General features: G+C 38.9%; 1 protein-coding gene across 7 annotated transcripts; it reads left to right on the forward strand.

Moving 5' to 3' along the window:
• The first annotated feature begins 295 nt into the window (after nt 1-295).
• On the forward strand, nt 296-17,320 carry ZFP37 (ZFP37 zinc finger protein). 7 transcript variants are annotated; one of them, XM_081264782.1, is made up of 5 exons: nt 296-468; nt 5,750-5,876; nt 6,174-6,311; nt 12,530-12,669; nt 17,054-17,320. In XM_081264782.1, the coding sequence occupies exons 1-5, from the start codon at nt 337-339 to the stop codon at nt 17,069-17,071; spliced, it is 555 nt and encodes a 184-aa protein (XP_081120908.1). In that variant the 5' UTR covers nt 296-336; the 3' UTR covers nt 17,072-17,320. The 7 variants fall into 7 exon arrangements, with proteins under 7 accessions (XP_081120908.1, XP_081120902.1, XP_081120903.1 ...); XM_081264776.1 differs by lacking the exon at nt 17,054-17,320 and having other exon boundaries at nt 12,530-17,044; XM_081264777.1 differs by lacking the exon at nt 17,054-17,320 and having other exon boundaries at nt 6,177-6,311; nt 12,530-17,044.
• Nucleotides 17,321-17,577: the final 257 nt, after the last annotated feature.

Raw genomic sequence — 17,577 nt, forward strand, 5'->3', positions numbered from 1 at the left:
TTTTCTCTCCCACCCCCCTCCGATTTCTTTTATTATCTTCTCTCTCTCCAGGTTACACGGCAGTTGGCTGCACAGACTTATTCGGAAAAGAAACTCTAAATTCTGTAGGCAGAAGTCCCTGCTGGGGGTGCGGTGCCACCACCCGCTAACCGTGCGCAGCTTCAGGACCCCTGCGTCACTGGCTTCCGCCCCCGCGTCCCCTGAGGGCATCCCAGAAGCCCCCGCGCCCCAGCTGTACGGAGGGCTTTGGCCAAGATGGCCGCGCCCACGGGCGAAAGCTCACGGGCGCCGCCATGGTAGCCCGGGCCCACCGAGGCCGCGCTCCCGGTGGCCGCCATGTCGGCCTCTGGCTGCAGCCAGATCCGGACAAAGCCCGAGACTGAGGATCTGAAGAAGAGTGCGGGAAAGGCCCGAAAGGCCGGGCGTCCACTCGAGATGGCGGTCTCCGAGCCCAAGGCCAGCGGCGCGGTGAGAACGGCAATGGGCTGGGGGCGGTTTGGCTGTCAGAGATGGTCAGTGATTGGAGGGTTACTGTGGTCGGTGAAGTTAAGGTTTGGGAATTGGAGTCGATGCTGAAGGGTCTTTCTGGAGGTCGGTGCTCAGAGGGATCCGGGTCGGTGATTGCTGTAGTTTTAGGAGATCAGCGTTTCTAGGCATCTGCGAAGGCAGTGATGGGCAGGAGACTGCGGCCACACTGACAGGTCCGAGTTTCCAAAACTGGGGGCATCAGAAATGGGGGCTTCGTGGTGTGTCAGAGACTGGGAAGGCCTGGGGGAGCCAGCGATTGTGGGTACCTGATAGTGAATGGTTAGAGACTAGATCATCCAAGAAGGGCAGTGTTAGAATTGGGGACCGGGGTGATGGGGAGTACTATGAGGATCAGAGGTCCGGGCTTTGGGGTCTGTGGTGGTCATGTTTGTGGAAGTCTAATTAGCATTATCTGTAAAAGGTGGTGATTAGTGTGATATTATGGGTAATGGAGGAACCAGGACGTCAGTGGGAGGATACGGGTTGATGGAATGTGAGGATGGTGGAGGGTTTGCATGCCATCTGGGAGAAGAGATGGTAAGTGATTAGGTGGTGGCATAACTGTGCTACCAGTGATGAGGTGATTAGTAGGAATTAATGACTGAAGGTCCTCTATGATTCTGGGACTAGGATCCTGAAAGGGTCAGGAATGTGAGGGATTGCAGGGTTTAGTGATGGAAAGTTCTGTAGGGGTCAGTGATTGGAGTTCTATGGAGGTTAATGATTGATTGTTCTGTGAAGAATGGTAATTGGGAACTTGTAGGGTTCCAGAAATAGGGGAAGATTGTGAATATTAGTGACTGATGAATGTTTGGGTATCAATGATTAGAAACAGTCAGATTGTAAGGTAAACACCCATCGTATGCCAGGGAGAATGACATGTGGCCACAGAAGTAGGAGGAAAACTTGTGTGGTGTCAGAGAAACATAGAGAAAGCTTTTCAATACAATGCAAGTAACCAATTATGTCATATGCTCTTGTGAATCCCAAAATATGACTATGGAGAATTTGACTTTGCCATGATGTAGTTTGATGGTTATTTTGTCTAGAACTGTTCCAGGAAGAGCTGGTAATAAAATCCTGTTGGAGTGAGTTGAAAGAATCAAGAGATAATGAAGTGCAAACAGTAAGTTAAGACAATTTATGAGGGATTTTGCTGGTAAAGGAAGTAGAGAAATTAACATTGGATGGAGCATGAAGTCAAGAGAGGGTTTTCTTTTTTGTAGTGGGGATGAACACAGTGACACTTTGCCACTGAGCTATATCCCCAGTCTTTTAAAATTTTGTTTTGTTTTGAAACAGAGTCTCCCTTAATTGCTGAGGGTTACCCTGAGTTGCTGAGGCTGGCTTTGAACTTGCAATCCTCTTGTTTGGGATATAGACTTGTGCTACCTACCTCAATCAGAAAGAGAGGGTTTTCTTTGATAAATAACATTAAGGCAACTTTGTATGTCAATGGAAATGATCCAGCAGAAAGAGAAAAAATAGTTGATACAAAAGAGAAAAGGTAATTGCAGGAGTGAGGTCCTTTGGAAGGCAGGTGGGAATAGGATCTAGAACCCAAATGGATCCAGAACAATGGCATATGCCTTTAATCTCAGCAATTCATATGGCTGAGGCAGGAGGATTGCAAGTTCAAGGCTAGCCTCAGCAACTTAGTGAGACCCTGTCTCAAACAAAAACAAAAAAAACAAAACAAATCAAAAACAACAGAGGGAAGGGGACTGGGTATGTAGCTCAGTGGTAAAGGACCCCTAGGTTTCATCCCCAGTTCCAAAAAATAGGAAAAAGTAAAGAAAAAAGAAAGAAAGAAACACAAAGGGAAAAACTGGCTTTAGTGAGAGAAGGAGAAAGACTTCTTCCATTTCCTCAGAAGGGAATGCACCTTACCTATGGATTTGGAAACAGGTTGGTGGAATTGGTGATTAAAGGGCAAGGTAATTCTGGTCTGTTTGCATTTATTTTGTTTTTGAAGTATAAGGCAAATTCATCAGCTGAGAGTGGGAAAGAAGTGGATGTTGGAGATTTCAGGAAAGTGGTTTGCAGTAATATCCTGGAAGGAGGAAAGGGTAAATACTCCGATTGCTATGGTTTTGGATGCCCATTTGAGATATGTATTATAAATCTGAAGTGAGTCCAGTCAGTACAGTTGTTTGATTTTTCTCTTGCAATGTTCAGCTGCAAGATTACAGGCAGATTGCAAGAGGAGAATTAGATTTAGCCAGGGTTGATGCTTCAATAAGTGAGTGTGGTGAGGACGGGCAAGGAAGTTAAGCTTTAAAGTTTTCAGTGGCGTATGTGTGGTGCTTGTTTATGAACTCTAAATAAGAATGAAAGTCGGTAAAGGCAATGTGGGGCAGAAGATTGTGAAAAAGGGGTTGGGACCCATGAAGTTTGGAGAATGAAGTAGGAGTGCTAGGGCAAGTGGGCTGGCAGGAAATGATGGTCAGGGGTAGAATGTTTTAGGTAGAGATTTTGTAGGTGGCATAGTGATGGCAAGATATAAGGGGTGTATGTGGGGGGTGATGGGTATGCGATTGAGTTTATGCAAGAAAAGATTGTTGGCATCAGGAAAGAGCGAGGCTAGGCTATTGAACAGCTCTTCTCCATGGATATGGAGGTAGTAGAATGAATGATGGCAGGAGCTCTGGCAAAGAGTAAGTTAGTGCTAAAGTTTTCAGTGAATGAGGCAGGATGACTTCAGAAGGGTTCACACAGCAGGCCTAAAACTTCTGTCCTTTGACAGACCTTCTTGCAAGGTTGACCTTAGGGTGGCATCTGGGAAATTAAATTTCATCAGGATTCCCAACATTCCCAGAAATGATGAGAGAGGCTCCCTATGGCTAATGAATATAAATAATGTGGTTTATGCCGAACACTTGCTTTCCTTCTGGAGTCTAGACTGTATGTTCATGCAAGCACAGGATCCCTATATTGCCAGCAATAAAAACCCTGGCCTCTGAGTCTCTTATGAGCTTCCCTGATAGAAAACATCCCACATGTGTTGCCAGTACTCAATTCTGGAGGAATTAAACATGTTCTCTATGACTCCAATGGGAGAGGACTCTTGGATACTTGTGCTTGGTTTCATCTTGAGTTCATCTCATGCCAATTAACTGATTTTGTTTTGCAACCTTTTGCTGTAATAAATCATAGCTATGAATACATCTATGTGCTGAGTTCTGTGAGTTCCTCCTACGGATCATCAAACTAAGAAAGATTAATGGGTTGAAGTCTGGTGACAGTCTAAACAAGCTAGGGATTGTGAAGGTGGATGGAGAAATGCTTGAGGTAATTGTTTACCTCATCTTTGGACCCTGAGGTACATAAGTCATGGGGGCAGGGGACAACCTCCACTTGAGGCCACTGTAAGGAAGCAGGAGCCTAGGATAGAGGTGGATTTTAGTTAAAGCAAGTAGGTGATAACAATGGCTAAAGAGGTTGAGGGTGAGGGCAGAGTACCGACAGCAGTTAGGATTCTGTAATGGCTGCTGTTTGAGAGTCCTGGTGGTGTTAGTAATTGGGCTCAGTGATAGGCTGAGGGATTTGGAGACATGGGAGATAGAGATCCATGTGCCCTATGGGTATAAATGGTTGAGGAATCTATGGGAATATGTGATTGGAGTGTCTGGGGGGCAAGCAATTGGGGGGATCTGCTGTGATTGCTGGGGTGGGTCATTTTGGAATCATTGGGTCGTGATTAAGGAGGGCTGTCCTGGCTCAATTATTGGAAGGCCTGTGACCGTCAAAGATGAGGAATATTAGGAGTCAATGACTGGAGGTCTGTGGGGTTAGAAATTAGTGACATATGGAGGCCTGATTGGTGGTCTGTCTGGTAAGGAGTTATCTTTAAATGTTGAATAAACTTGTTTGAATTTATATATTGTTGATATCAAAATTCTTCAAAATTCATGTCATCCTCTGCTTCTATAAGATAAAGACATTAATGTGCTTTGATTTCTCCCCTACCTCTCACCCCACCTAGGTATACTTCTGCTTATTTTTCTTACATCATTACTTCTTGATTTTAAGGATATTTTCATAACAGTTGCACATACACTTTGTCAAATTCCTTAGATGTAATGAGACAATTTACTGGCTTTCTTATGTTTTTAAAGTTTGAATCTGGAAAGTCTCCCGTGTGTTGAAGACTTGATCCCCTATGTAGTGATGCACAGAGATGGGATTATGGAAGTGATTGGATCTTGAGAGCTCTAAGTAGACTCCTAGTGGATTAATCCATTTGCTGGATTAATCCATTTGAATGGACTACTAGGAGGGGATGGAAACTGTAGTCAGGTGGGGCATGGTTGGAGTAAAGAGGTCATGGGGAACATGCCCTTGGGGACTATATCCTGGCCCTTGCCTCTCTCTCTGCTTCCCAGCTGCCTCGAGCTGAGCAGTTTTCTTCCACTACACCCTTCTGCCATGATGTTCTGCCTTGCTTCAGGCCCAAAGTGATGGAGCCAGCTAACCATAGACTGATGCCTCTGAAAGCATGAGTCAAAAATAAACCTGTCCTCCTTCAAGTTGTTTGTGTTGGATATTTTGGGCACAGGGATGAAAAACTAATACATCATTCATAGCTTTCCATGATGTAGTCTTTCCCAATATTGAAAATTTTGGAATTTTTATCCAGTTTTCTTTTAAAGATTTCTCTTTTGCCTCTTTCTCCCTTCCTGGTTCTCTCTTCCTTTACTTCTCCCTCTCTTCATTTTTCTTTATTTCTCAACTGTGTAAGTAATGTAATTTCTGGATGCTTACATGCCTAAGATGTCTTATTTTTGCTTCCAAATATAAATTACTTTGCCTAGTAATAAATAAACAAGGTTCTTGATTATATTCTTATGATTCAGGACTCTGTATAAACTGTAGATATTTCCATAGCGATTTAGAAACAAGTTATAGAAGAAAAAATAAAGACTGAATTTTCTTTCTTCCTTCCTTCCTTCTTTCCTTCCTTCCTTCCGTCCTTCCTTTTTTTCTTTCATTGTCTTTCTCTCTAATATTTGTATTTTTTGTCTTCTTAAAAGAACAAATTCAAAATAAAGATATTTCAATATTTCTTAATTTGGTTTTTGTTTCTCAAAAAAGAAATACAAAATCAGGCAAAGAATAGAAACACTATGTAACATGCCTATTGTCAACAGTAAGTAGTCAAGGAAGGAACACGTCCCCAAACATGGGTGACACTGAACTGAACAGGTATATGCTATTACAGGGATCGGTAACATTTAAAGATGTTACTATGGCTTTTACCCAGAAGGAATGGAAGCAACTTGAACCTGCTCAGAAGAACCTGTACAAAGATGTAATGCTGGAGAACTACAGCAACCTAGCTTCAATGGGTAAGGACAATTCCCTTGTAATTAAAAATGTGTTCACCATGATACATTCTTCCTGAAGCCCTTGATAAGTGTGGCCTTGATTTTTGTGGGTCAAAGAATTTTACTCCCTTTTGGGTTCTAGGCAGGACCACTGCCTTCAAAATGGAAGCTCTGCTTGATTGCAGCACATGGACAAGCACGTTGGGAAACCTCAGGAGCTGTGGATCCCTTCACCTTGAAAGGCCCTGAAGTACAAACAGTGAGGTTTGATTCCTGAGATGGCTCTTCTAACTCTCAATTTCTACCTTTTCTCATAAGCAGGGTATCACGCTCCCAAACCAGACATGATCTCTAAGTTGGAAAAAGGAGAAGAACCATGGTTGGGTAAGGGGAAGAGACCCAGTCAAAGTCATCTGAATAAAATAGCAAGATCCAAGCAAGTAGGAACCAGTAGAAGTAAGTTCCTAGTTTCTTGGTGGTAACTTAGGAATTCTTCAAAGAAAAATTTATTCTTAAATTATTCTAGACTATTTTTTTTCTTTTTTTAAAAAAAATATTTATTTTTTTAAAAAAATATTTATTTATTATTTTTAGCTTTAGGTGGACACAATATCTTTATTTTATTTGCATGTGGTGCTGAGAATCGAACTCAGTGCCGCAAGCATACCAGGCGAGCGCACTACTACTTGAGCCACATCCCCAGCTCCCTATTTTTTTCTTAAACAGGAAATAACTGTAGAAAAATATCAGAGTCTACACTGGCCAATACTAACTTTCTGCACCATTTGCTTCCAAGATTGTGGTTTGGTACATGGAACTGGTTGCCACTAAGGTTATAGGTCAGATTCCTGAGTCAGTAGCTGCAGAAGTTATGGGCCAAAGTTTTATTCCCAATGCCCATTTGGATATTCAGTCTCTCAAAGTGGAATTTTTGGAGCTGTAGATATTAAAAATACCTACCAATGGACCATATTTTATTTTTTAGTTATTGAACTGGCAGTCATACAATAATAATGCTAGTTTGTACAACAATTATAAACTTTTAAATACACTTTTAAATACTTTTTCTTCCTTTTATCCTTACAACAATCTTGTGATTCTGAGATTAATTATTGAAAGTAACTCAATGGATTTGGTCTCCAGAATCAGGATTAGATCATTGCACAGAATCATGTGTAGTACATAAGGCAAGTTTTCTGGTAGAAAATAGATACCACCTACAATGGCTTAGGAATAAATACTTATATAATAAATATTCATTCTGTGTCCAAAAAAAAAGAAAAATATCAGAGTCTATCAGGGGAAGAAGAGTTCAAACGATGAAGATTTCCTAACCTTAGAGATTCTAATATCTCTTCCTTCTTCATGAACCTGTTCACATGTGAGATTATGCAGAGATCACTGTAGGAGTGAGCCAGTGTTACTTACAGGAGTTTGTGCCACTTGTATTAGTCAGCTTAGACTAGGTTTTGCTTCATTTAGGAACGATCCCCAAATCCCTGTGGCCTACAATAGGAGATTTATTTTTTGCTCAAGCTGTATCGCTGTTCCACATGATCTCCATTTGGGAAGCTGTGCTGAAAGAGCATTCTCTGTTTGGCAAATTCTGGTCTCTTGGCAGAAGGGAAAAATTGGAACCACATGATAGCTCTTAAATTACTGCTTGAAAGTGGTAGTATAATCCACTTTTTTTCAGGGGGGTACCAGGGATTGAACTCAGCAGTACTCAACCACTGAGCCACATCCCCAGGCTTATTTATTTATTTATTTTGTTTAGAGACAGGGTCTCACTGAGTTGCTTAACTCCTTGCTGTTGCTGAGGCTGGCTTTGAACTTGCAATCTTCCTGCCTCAGCCTCCTGAGCAGCTGGGATTACAGGCATGTGCCACCCCACCTGGTGGCACACATTTTATTGGTTAGAGCAAGCCATTTGGACACTCCTGAGTTCAACATGGTAGGAATATTTAATCCTTCCACAGGGCTGGGTGCTATAGTTCAAATGGTCATGTATTGGGGAGGGGCTTAGAGGTGTAATCCTTCCATAGGTATCAGTAATACAGACTATCATACCATTCCAATTGTGGAAGGAAAAAGCTGAAACCCAGGGCCCTAAACCTTTGCTTCCAGCCCCTCAGATGCCTAACTGGTCCTTCGGTCCTTCCATATAACCCCTTTTCCTTATCTATGTGCTCCATTGCTCAGCTTTCAGAATACCCCTCTTGGCTTTTCTCTCAATCCCATTCCTATTTACCTTATCTAAAGCATTACTTTTTAAAAATCCACCTTCCTTATATCCTTTGTCTTTCTATCGGTATCCCCACCCCATGCTCTAATTCCCCATGTGTCAAATTCTCTCCTATGTATCCAGACATTCTTGGATCTGTCTTTTTTCTAAATCTCTTGGCAAGATACTCCTGCCCATACATGACTTTCTGTTTCCCTCCTTTCATTGTGAAATGTTCTAGATCTGTGGTCTATAGCTTGTCATCTTGCCCATTTTCCCCTTAACCCTTGCAGTCAAATTCTAAGAATTCATTCCTCCCTAAGTTTCTGACTTTAAAGTCACCACTGCATGCCTTCCAGGATGGACTTGATTGAATAGTATTGATTAGCCTGAAGTTCTTGCCCACCTTATTGCACCACCCGAATTAGATCTTATCCTCTTTCCTAAGTGCTGCTTTACCATTTACTCACCAGCTTCTCCTCCTTCTCACTTGCTAAAGTGTTCCTTAGGTTTTATCTTCTATCTGTTCTTTTTTTTTTTCTAGTATATGTCCATTAGAGGGATCATCTATTATGCAACTACAAGCTTTTTATCCCGTACTGGTGACTTCCATTTGTCTTTGTCTTACATTTCTATATTACCTGCTTATTTATAAGTCTTCAAGTGTCAGAAATTGAAAGCTTTGTCTTTCTTTATAAATTAGAGGTTTCTTTCACCTTTGCTGTTTTTATTAGGGTCTACTCTCATTTTAGGCCTGTCTCCCGTGGATTACTGTCCTTTCCTCAGTTCCTATATGTTTGTTGTCAGTTCTCACTGACATCACACAAATTAGGTTCACATTATCTTCCTAAACTGGTCCAATTCTTGAGTAGATTTATTGAATCCATTTTTTTTTTTTTACAATTCATCTTAGAGGTTGCCACACACTAAAATACTCAATTATTTATGTCAGTATAGTCCTCAAATTAGCAGAATGTCTACTATATCTTTTAAGGTTTTATCTGACCCTGATTTGTCTAAAACCCCCATGAATTTCCTGAGATGAGAGGAACCAGTCCTTCAAAGGACAAGTGGAGAGACCCCCATGATTTTCTGACCTGTCCATGAGCTCTTCCAGCTTTGACTATTCTTTTATTGTTGACACTTGGTATTACTAACTAACTTGGTATAACTAGAAGGTAATCCTGAAAAATATATCTTTGTCATGCTACATTGACTATATTATTGGTTCAGGTTCTTATATAATAATTAAAGCTTCTTTTATGAAGAAATATTCTTTTCCCTCTAAGTAATTTGTTGGGCCTAATGAGCTCCATACTAAGTTTATGAAGCAACAAATATTCTAGATTAAAATTCATTTTTTAATTGCTGTCTCAAATTTAGGAAAAGCTTCCAGTCTTAATCAAGTGCTTGACTAGATCCAACTGTCCCCTGATATGATGTGGTTATTATGCCAATTCTATAGTTCAGATTCTCCTCCTGTCCTATCACCATGGTGAATTTCTCTTTTAGTGCTTTCTATCTTTTTCTGGGGAACAGATGTCAATTGTGATTAACACAAACACATCATTTTAAGAGATTCTTATAATGTTACATGTCAAGGGGAAAGGTTTGAGTTTTGATCCCTTTCTTCCCAGAAGGAAATTTGCCCCCATCTTCCCTATGCTCCTCAGGAGATACAGTCTTGTCATGCTACCTAGGAAGTCTTTTTATTTAGCCCTCAACCCGAGCCAGCTTCATGAAAGAAGGTTTGAGTCGTGAGAAACCACTAGGGAGTTTTAAATTAAAGAGACAAGACTCTAATTACCTTTAAACCAGCTCCAGGACGGCTCCTCCTAGCTCCAGCCTCAAGCCACCTATTATGGTATCGAGGTTTACTGAAGAGGCTAGAGAGAGAGAGAACACGCCATGGAGTGGACTTTTATTGGGGAACAAAAAATTCTGGGGGAAAAAATCCCATCCAATGAAGTTAAGGGGGGCAGCATCCCCAGGTCAGGGGCGATGATTGGGTCTTCCAGGCAGTGGCCAGACATGCCTCTGCACAGACAAGCTCTCGGACCTAGAGAAGGGTGGGGAAAGCTCTGACACAGCTGTGCCTAAGCGCCTCTCGCCCAGCCTGGGAGGTAACTCAAATCACGTTCGAGGATGGCCTCCCACACTTTTAAACTCTTTCTTCCAGGGTGCTGAATGTCTTTAAACTTTTCTAAATGAAAAGCAGTTAGCAGCTCTGCTTCTCTAGTCTCCTTACTATAGCTATACCTCCAAAAGTTGATCTGCAGGAACTTAGTTTCTAAATGTTCTTCAGAGAAGAGTAACATTTCCTGGCTATCTGTTCAGATACAATAACTCTTTTCTGTTTGAATCCAGTTTTCATTTTTTCCATGTAATGTCCATTTATCATGAAGATGGCTATTTACTTTCTCTCTTCTCTTTCTCAGATCATGGAGATTCATATTTGTGTATGTGTGTCTCTCTCTGACTCTTTTTATTCTCATTTGTAAGCTTTTTCTGTATTTTCATGCATGTATCTGTAAAAGGCTGCCCCAAAATGACAGCCCCTGTTCCTAAGTTTATAGTTTTTTTTCTTTTGGGGGGGGAGTAGGGGTACTGGGGATTGACTCGGGTACTCAACAACCGAGCCACATCCCCAGCCCTATTTTGTATTTTACTTAGAGACAGGGTCTCACTGAGTTGCTTAGCACCTTGTTGCTGAGGCTGGCTTTAAACTCACAATCCTCCTGCCTCAGCCTCCCGAGCCACTGGGATTACAGGAGTGCACCACCACACCCAGCTTAAGTGTATAGTTTTTCACATGTGGTATCCATAGTTAGCTAATAAAAGTTTTTGAATTTCAATTCCAAATTCTTAGGAGAAACAGTATTGTTGGACTATCAATGGCCTAGGATTTACCACTGTTCAATAATTGTTTTCAGCTAAAAGTTGGATCATACAGTGCAAACATGGCTGCCTACACCTGTTGGTGTGAGTGGTATCCTCAAATAAGGGGAATAGTGGTAGAGAAGATATCTCAAAATATGTAGTTGTGTAACATATGGGGGAAAGAATATGAGCAACCTCTTAAAGCTAGGAATAAACTTAAAAATTATAATTGGCAGTTAGAATTACCTGATAAGAACAAGGGTGTGTACTCCCTGGCAAACTATTAGAAAACAAATGTGTATGTACACTAAATCCAGATAGTGTAAAGTTTGTTTGCCAAGCTAATTACAGCAACTTTTACTATTTGGTTAAGGACTTAGGGAGCTCAGAGGACCTGTAGGGGTTTTTTGTTGTTGTTGTTGTTCCTAGTACAAGAAGGTCCTTATTACATTGGTCATGTAGCAGTAGCACACCCTTTCCTGCTTCTTCCCTCAGTCACCTATTAGCTCCTCAGTACTCTTTAAAAGATTTACCTTAAATTCTGTACCCTAGTTTACATTAACTAGCCTTAATAGAGGAATAAATAAATAAATAGAGGAGTTTATGATAAGGGCATGTGTTTACATCTCTGTAACCTAAGGGCATATACTTCAGCCAAATTTCACAAGGAACTAGTAATTAAGAGACCACTGAGAACTGAAATTATGTAAACAGTACCCTTGAGGACCTACAGTCTTACATTTCTGCTTCTCTATTGTATGTTTCACTCTTTCTACTCAGAAGCTTTTTATATAGATAAAATATGGCTTTACTAGTACTTGTCTTAAGTCATTTTAAAATATAATCACCAAATGGAGACTATCTAGAGTCTACATTTTTAGGAAGAAAAATCTTATTGGAAATCCTGGGTTAGCCAAATGTGTCTCCAATTGACCATGAAGAGTTGGAATAATATATTTTAGGTCACAGTTACCAAATACTCTGGGTAACTTAGTAGTTATAAGAGGTGGGCAGCTAGAACTGAGAAGAAAGCCTAAAAGTGTCACCTGCAATCACAAGCTTTTTTTTTTTTTAAAGGATGCTAATTTTTTAATTTTATTTTTTAGTTGTAGTTGGACAAAATAGTACTTATTTTTATGTGGTATTGGGGATTGAACCCAGGACTTCACCCATGCTAGGCAAGCGGTGTACTGCTGAGCCACAACCCCAGCCCCAATCATAAGTTTTTTTAACTATATTTATTATTCTCTGTTCATTGCTCCATGTGTTTATTTAATCTTCTATCCCAGAAGTTGCAAGTTCATATTTTTAAGTAGCCAAAGTTGTTTCTAATCACTGTTGTCAGTTTCCTTTCCCTAATTTTACTACAGCATTCTCTCCTGCCCCCAAGTTTAAGAGGATAGGGACATTAGCCTTTGACACTTATTTTACATTGGGATATTAGGGTTAAATAAAGATTTACTTTTGTTTTTTCTTTAAAAAGATTTATATTTTCTTTATAAAACTTATAAAAAAAACTTAAGCAAGAGTATAAAAATTCACGGGAATTCTTCATTGAATTTCATTGTAGAAGAAGAACAGCGTGATGATGATCAGTTGGAGAATAACCAGAAATCTCAAAACAAACCCATTAAGGAAGTTGCCTTTAAGAACAGAACTTCAAATAAGAAGAAAGGCAGTGAGTGTGGTTCATTGGGGAAAAAAATTAATGTGAGTACAAAACATGTTTCTTCAAAAAGGGGACTTTTTAAATCTGATTCACATGGGAAGAATTTGAAGCAAAATTTAGACTTACCTGGCCATAGAAAAAACTGTGCAAAAAAGAAACCTGATGTAGCTAAAGAACATAGGAAATCATTCAGTCAGAGCTTATCTGATAAGAAAGACACAAATCAAGCTGGAAAGAAATGTGAGAAATTATCCAAACAGAGTTCACCTGACAAGCATGACAAAACTCAGACTAGGAAGAAATGTGAGAAACGATGCCATCATAGCTCACCCCATACTAAGCAAGGCAAGATTCAGTCTGGAGAGGAACATGAGAAATCATTGAGCCCTAGTTCATCCAATAAACCTGACAAAACTCAAGCTGGTTTGAAACCCTATGAATGTAACCAGTGTGGGAAGGTTCTCAGTCATAAACAAGGACTTGTTGACCATCAGAGAATTCACACTGGGGAGAAGCCCTATGAATGTAATGAATGTGGCATAGCCTTTAGCCAGAAGTCCCACCTTGTTGTACATCAGAGGACTCACACAGGGGAGAAACCATATGAATGTGTTCAGTGTGGCAAAGCCCATGGTCATAAACATGCCCTGACTGACCATCTAAGAATTCATACTGGGGAAAAGCCCTATGAATGTACTGAGTGTGGGAAAACCTTTAGACACAGCTCAAACCTTATTCAACATGTAAGATCTCATACAGGTGAGAAGCCTTATGAATGTAAGGAATGTGGAAAATCCTTTAGGTATAACTCATCTCTCACTGAACATGTGAGAACTCATACAGGTGAAATACCATATGAATGTAATGAATGTGGCAAAGCCTTTAAATATAGCTCATCTCTGACTAAACATATGCGAATTCATACAGGCGAAAAACCCTTTGAATGTAATGAATGTGGAAAGACTTTCAGCAAGAAGTCACACCTCATTATACATCAAAGAACTCATACGAAGGAGAAACCTTATAAATGTGATGAATGTGGGAAAGCCTTTGGACATAGTTCATCTCTTACTTACCATATGAGAACGCATACTGGTGAAAGTCCCTTTGAATGTAAGCAATGTGGGAAGGCCTTTAAACAAGTTGAAGGTCTTACTCAACACCAGAGAGTTCATACTGGAGAAAAACCCTTTGAATGTAATGAATGTGGGAAAGCCTTTAGCCAGAAGGCACACCTCATTGTACATCAGAGAACTCACACTGGGGAGAAACCCTATGAATGTAACGAATGTGGGAAAGCCTTTAATGCAAAGTCACAACTTGTTATACATCAGAGATCCCATACAGGAGAGAAACCCTACAAATGTAATGAATGTGGGAAATCTTTCAAACAGAATATGTCCCTCACCAAACACATGAAAACTCATTCTGAGGAAAACTCTCATGAGTGAAATGAGAGTGGGAAATCTGCTAACTGAACTGAAGATATTTTTTAACCTTAGAAATACTCTGAACTTGAAGTATGTTTAAAAACAAAAAGACCCTTGACAAGAACATCTTGTTATCCATGAGAGGATTTGAACATATAACTTCAAATAGAAGCATGGATGGAATAAGATACCAAATCTTTTATGAAAATATAATTTTAAAATATGCAGTTATTATAAATGATTTACATGTGTAGATTGAAATATGAAGCTTTAAAAAAATAGGAGTAAGTTGAATAATCAGAGCAATGAAGAAACAAGTTGTATATATTTCACAATTACTGAGTTGCTTGGGTGTTGTGTACATAAGTCCACATATTAGAATTCAATTTGCATATCTGCTTATTGCCTTGTGTAAAGGAGTGTGGCCATTTATATAAACATCCTCTTTGATATTATCATCCAGCTCTTTCATAATGTCTATACAAGCTTTTACATTAACAGATTAACAGAAGCCTTTATAAAAAGCTTGTTATTCATCTAAGTATTGTTAAAAGAAATGTTTTTAAAGCAAGGAAAAAAACAGGTGAGGATACAAATATGCTGGTCAGGAATGATGCTCAATATATATTAAGTCAATTTTAAAAAAGAGATTGCTAAACCATGTATATAGTGTCTTCCCACTCATATACAAAAGATTATGTGTGTTTACCTGTCTCCCTCTCTGTGTATGTTTGTGTGTGTGTATACAAGTACTATAAATGTATATCAATAGATTTTGTTTAAAATTTTCAGAAGAAACTTAATAGTGGTTGTGACTAGGCACAGAAATATAGGACTGAGGGCTAGAATGAGAGTAAGATCTCATGTTTAGTATACTGTTTGAATTTTTTATCATGTTTATGCCGTGTTTTCATAATTAAAATACTTTTAATATGCATAAATCAGCACTATTTTAGAATATCACCAAACCCATTCCACAATGTTGCTGACAAGTTAAAATTTTCTATGCTTATTCATGAATAATGCTGAATATGAGGTATTTGATATTGAATTCACAAAGATTTTCCTATCAAATACAAGTTCTTTCATAACATAATAATTACAACTGTAACAGCACTGTGTCTCTTCTATTTTCTATTAAAGACCGAATATGAACTATGGTTGCAAATTAATGAGTGTTTTTTTTAAACAATTTATCTCACATTTAAAGTATTCCTACAAAAACACCACAGACATCCATTTAAAATATATTACACTAAATACCACCACATCCTGTTCTTGCATAATAGCAGAAATTGTTAATGGATCACTGTACTCTTTCTGAGTGAGCTGAAAGCATTATAATCATTCTTAAGCATGAATTCCAGGAGGTATTATGAATCAGTTTGAATCTGCACAGGAGACCTATATGCCGTTGCATACCTAGATTTTTTTTAACCCTTGAATCATAGATAAAAAATTTAGGGCTGATGTTGTAGCTCAGTGGTAGAACACTTGCCTAGCATGAGGGAGGCATTGGGTTCGATCCCTAGCACCACATTAAAAAATGAAATAAAATAAAGGTATTTTGTCTATCTACAATGAAAAATATTTAAAAAAATTTACCTGAACTGTTTTAAATTTTAAGTTGTTATGTTAAAAACAAAGATGTAACACAAAATTGCCTTATAAATTATTAAATCATTTGTAAATTATTATACTAATTTTTAATACAATATTAACTATATGTAGTATTGTCAAATATAATAATATTTGATATATGTGTTCTTTTTATTTTTCATAGTGCATGTGTTACATCTTGTTTGCAAACATAGAGGTCAGTAATTAGGACTTGTCCTGTTCAATTTTGTTGAATCATAAATATTTCACCTACATAGTAATCTAGCATAATGAGGAGCACTGAACAAATATATGATTAAACATCATCTGCAAATATTTACATTCAAGATCCTGCTTTCCTCACTTCATTTCAGAGAATTATAAAATCTATTGAGAACAGAATTGTGTATGTGTGTGTGTGTGTGTTCACACTTGTTTTGAAAGACTAACTCGTGGGTCTTAGCTCTCATTTCCAAGTAATTTATTTAATTTCAGGGGAAGGAAACACAATACAAAATACATTCTCACCAGTAATTTATCAAGTGGAAGTCTGGCCCTGTGCACAGAATGAGTTGTCACTATCCAGACCTGTAGAACAATCTTTAGGATGAAACGGTTGTAGGTTATGGCTATGTTGAATTCCCACACCTATTGGAGAACCCATAAGTGTCATGCCTGGAACAGTCAGAAGTACAGGTATGCCTTAACTGTAGAAATGAATGCTTGAAAGACATTTTTGCAGTGAAAAATAAATTTTGGATCAATAAATGAGGAAATGATGTCAGAAAATAATTGAAGGTAAACAGTAGGAAAAAAAGAAACAGATGAATCTAAATCAATAATGCACAAACTTTAATGTATATCAAAATTGCCTGAAGGACTGTTAAAAGTAGATTTAAGTAATATAAATTCTTGGGCCCCCACCACAGATTTATTGATTCACAAGTTTGCATGTTTATTAAGTTCCTAGAGGACACAGATTCTGCTAGTTGGGGAACCCACTTTGGAGAATTACTGGTCTAAATCATTAAGTACATTTCTTAAAAACTATTTTAAAACAGTTTGATTGTTATGGTTTGGATGTGAGGTGTTCCCCCAAAGCTCATGTGTGAAATAATGCAAGAAGGTTCAGAGGAGAAATTATTGGGTTTTTAAGAGTCTTAACTCAATCAGTGAATTATTCCCCTGATAGGGATTAATTGAAGTGGTAGGGTGTGGCTGGAGGAGGTGGTAATTGGGTGTGGCTTTGGAGTATTTATCTAACTTGCCAGTCGACGACTCTCTCTCTCTTTCTCTCTCTCTCTCTCTCCCCTCCCTCTCTCTCCCTCTCTCTCTCTCCTTCCTGATTACATGTAAACTGTTTCCCTCTGCTACACTCTTCTGCCATGATGTTCAGGCTCACCATGAGCCCTGAGAAATAGAGCCTGCTGTCTATGGATTGAGACCTCTAAAACCACGAGCCCCCAAATAAACTTTTCCTCCTCTACAATTGTTCCAGTCTTGTCCTTTAAGTCACAATGAAATAGCTGACTAAAACTGATATATTCCTTAATGTAAAAAAAAAAATGAAAGGTCTTATCTACAGAATAAATTTCAGTTTTGAAATATTTATTTTGATTCAGAAGCCAACAAAACAAGAAAAACAAACACCAGCAAAACACACACACACACACACACACACACACACACACACACACACACCTATCCTCATAGACCTTAATTCAAGAGAGGGAGATAAAGAAATAATTAAAATACAAAGTATGGCATATCATTATATGGCAAAAAAATAAATAAATCAGGGATGAATTTTAAATACAATGATGGGAGGAGGAAGAAAGCTCACTTAGATGGTGACAAAAGCAAAGAGTTGGATAGGGTGAGACAGCAAGTCACGTATATATACAATGAAAGGTTATTATG

This window comes from Spermophilus citellus (assembly GCF_964194105.1).
Source record: "Spermophilus citellus genome assembly, chromosome: 2".
NCBI classification, from domain to species: domain Eukaryota; kingdom Metazoa; phylum Chordata; class Mammalia; order Rodentia; family Sciuridae; genus Spermophilus; species Spermophilus citellus.

Coding starts and splice junctions, on each gene's coding strand:
- ZFP37 (XM_081264776.1), top strand. CDS start 337: ATGTCGGCCTCTGGCTGCAGCCAGATCCGGACAAAGCCCGAGACTGAG. Junction 469..5,749: donor AGCCCAAGGCCAGCGGCGCG/GTGAGAACGGCA, acceptor ATGCTATTACAG/GGATCGGTAACATTTAAAGA. Junction 6,312..12,529: donor GCAAGTAGGAACCAGTAGAA/GTAAGTTCCTAG, acceptor ATTTCATTGTAG/AAGAAGAACAGCGTGATGAT.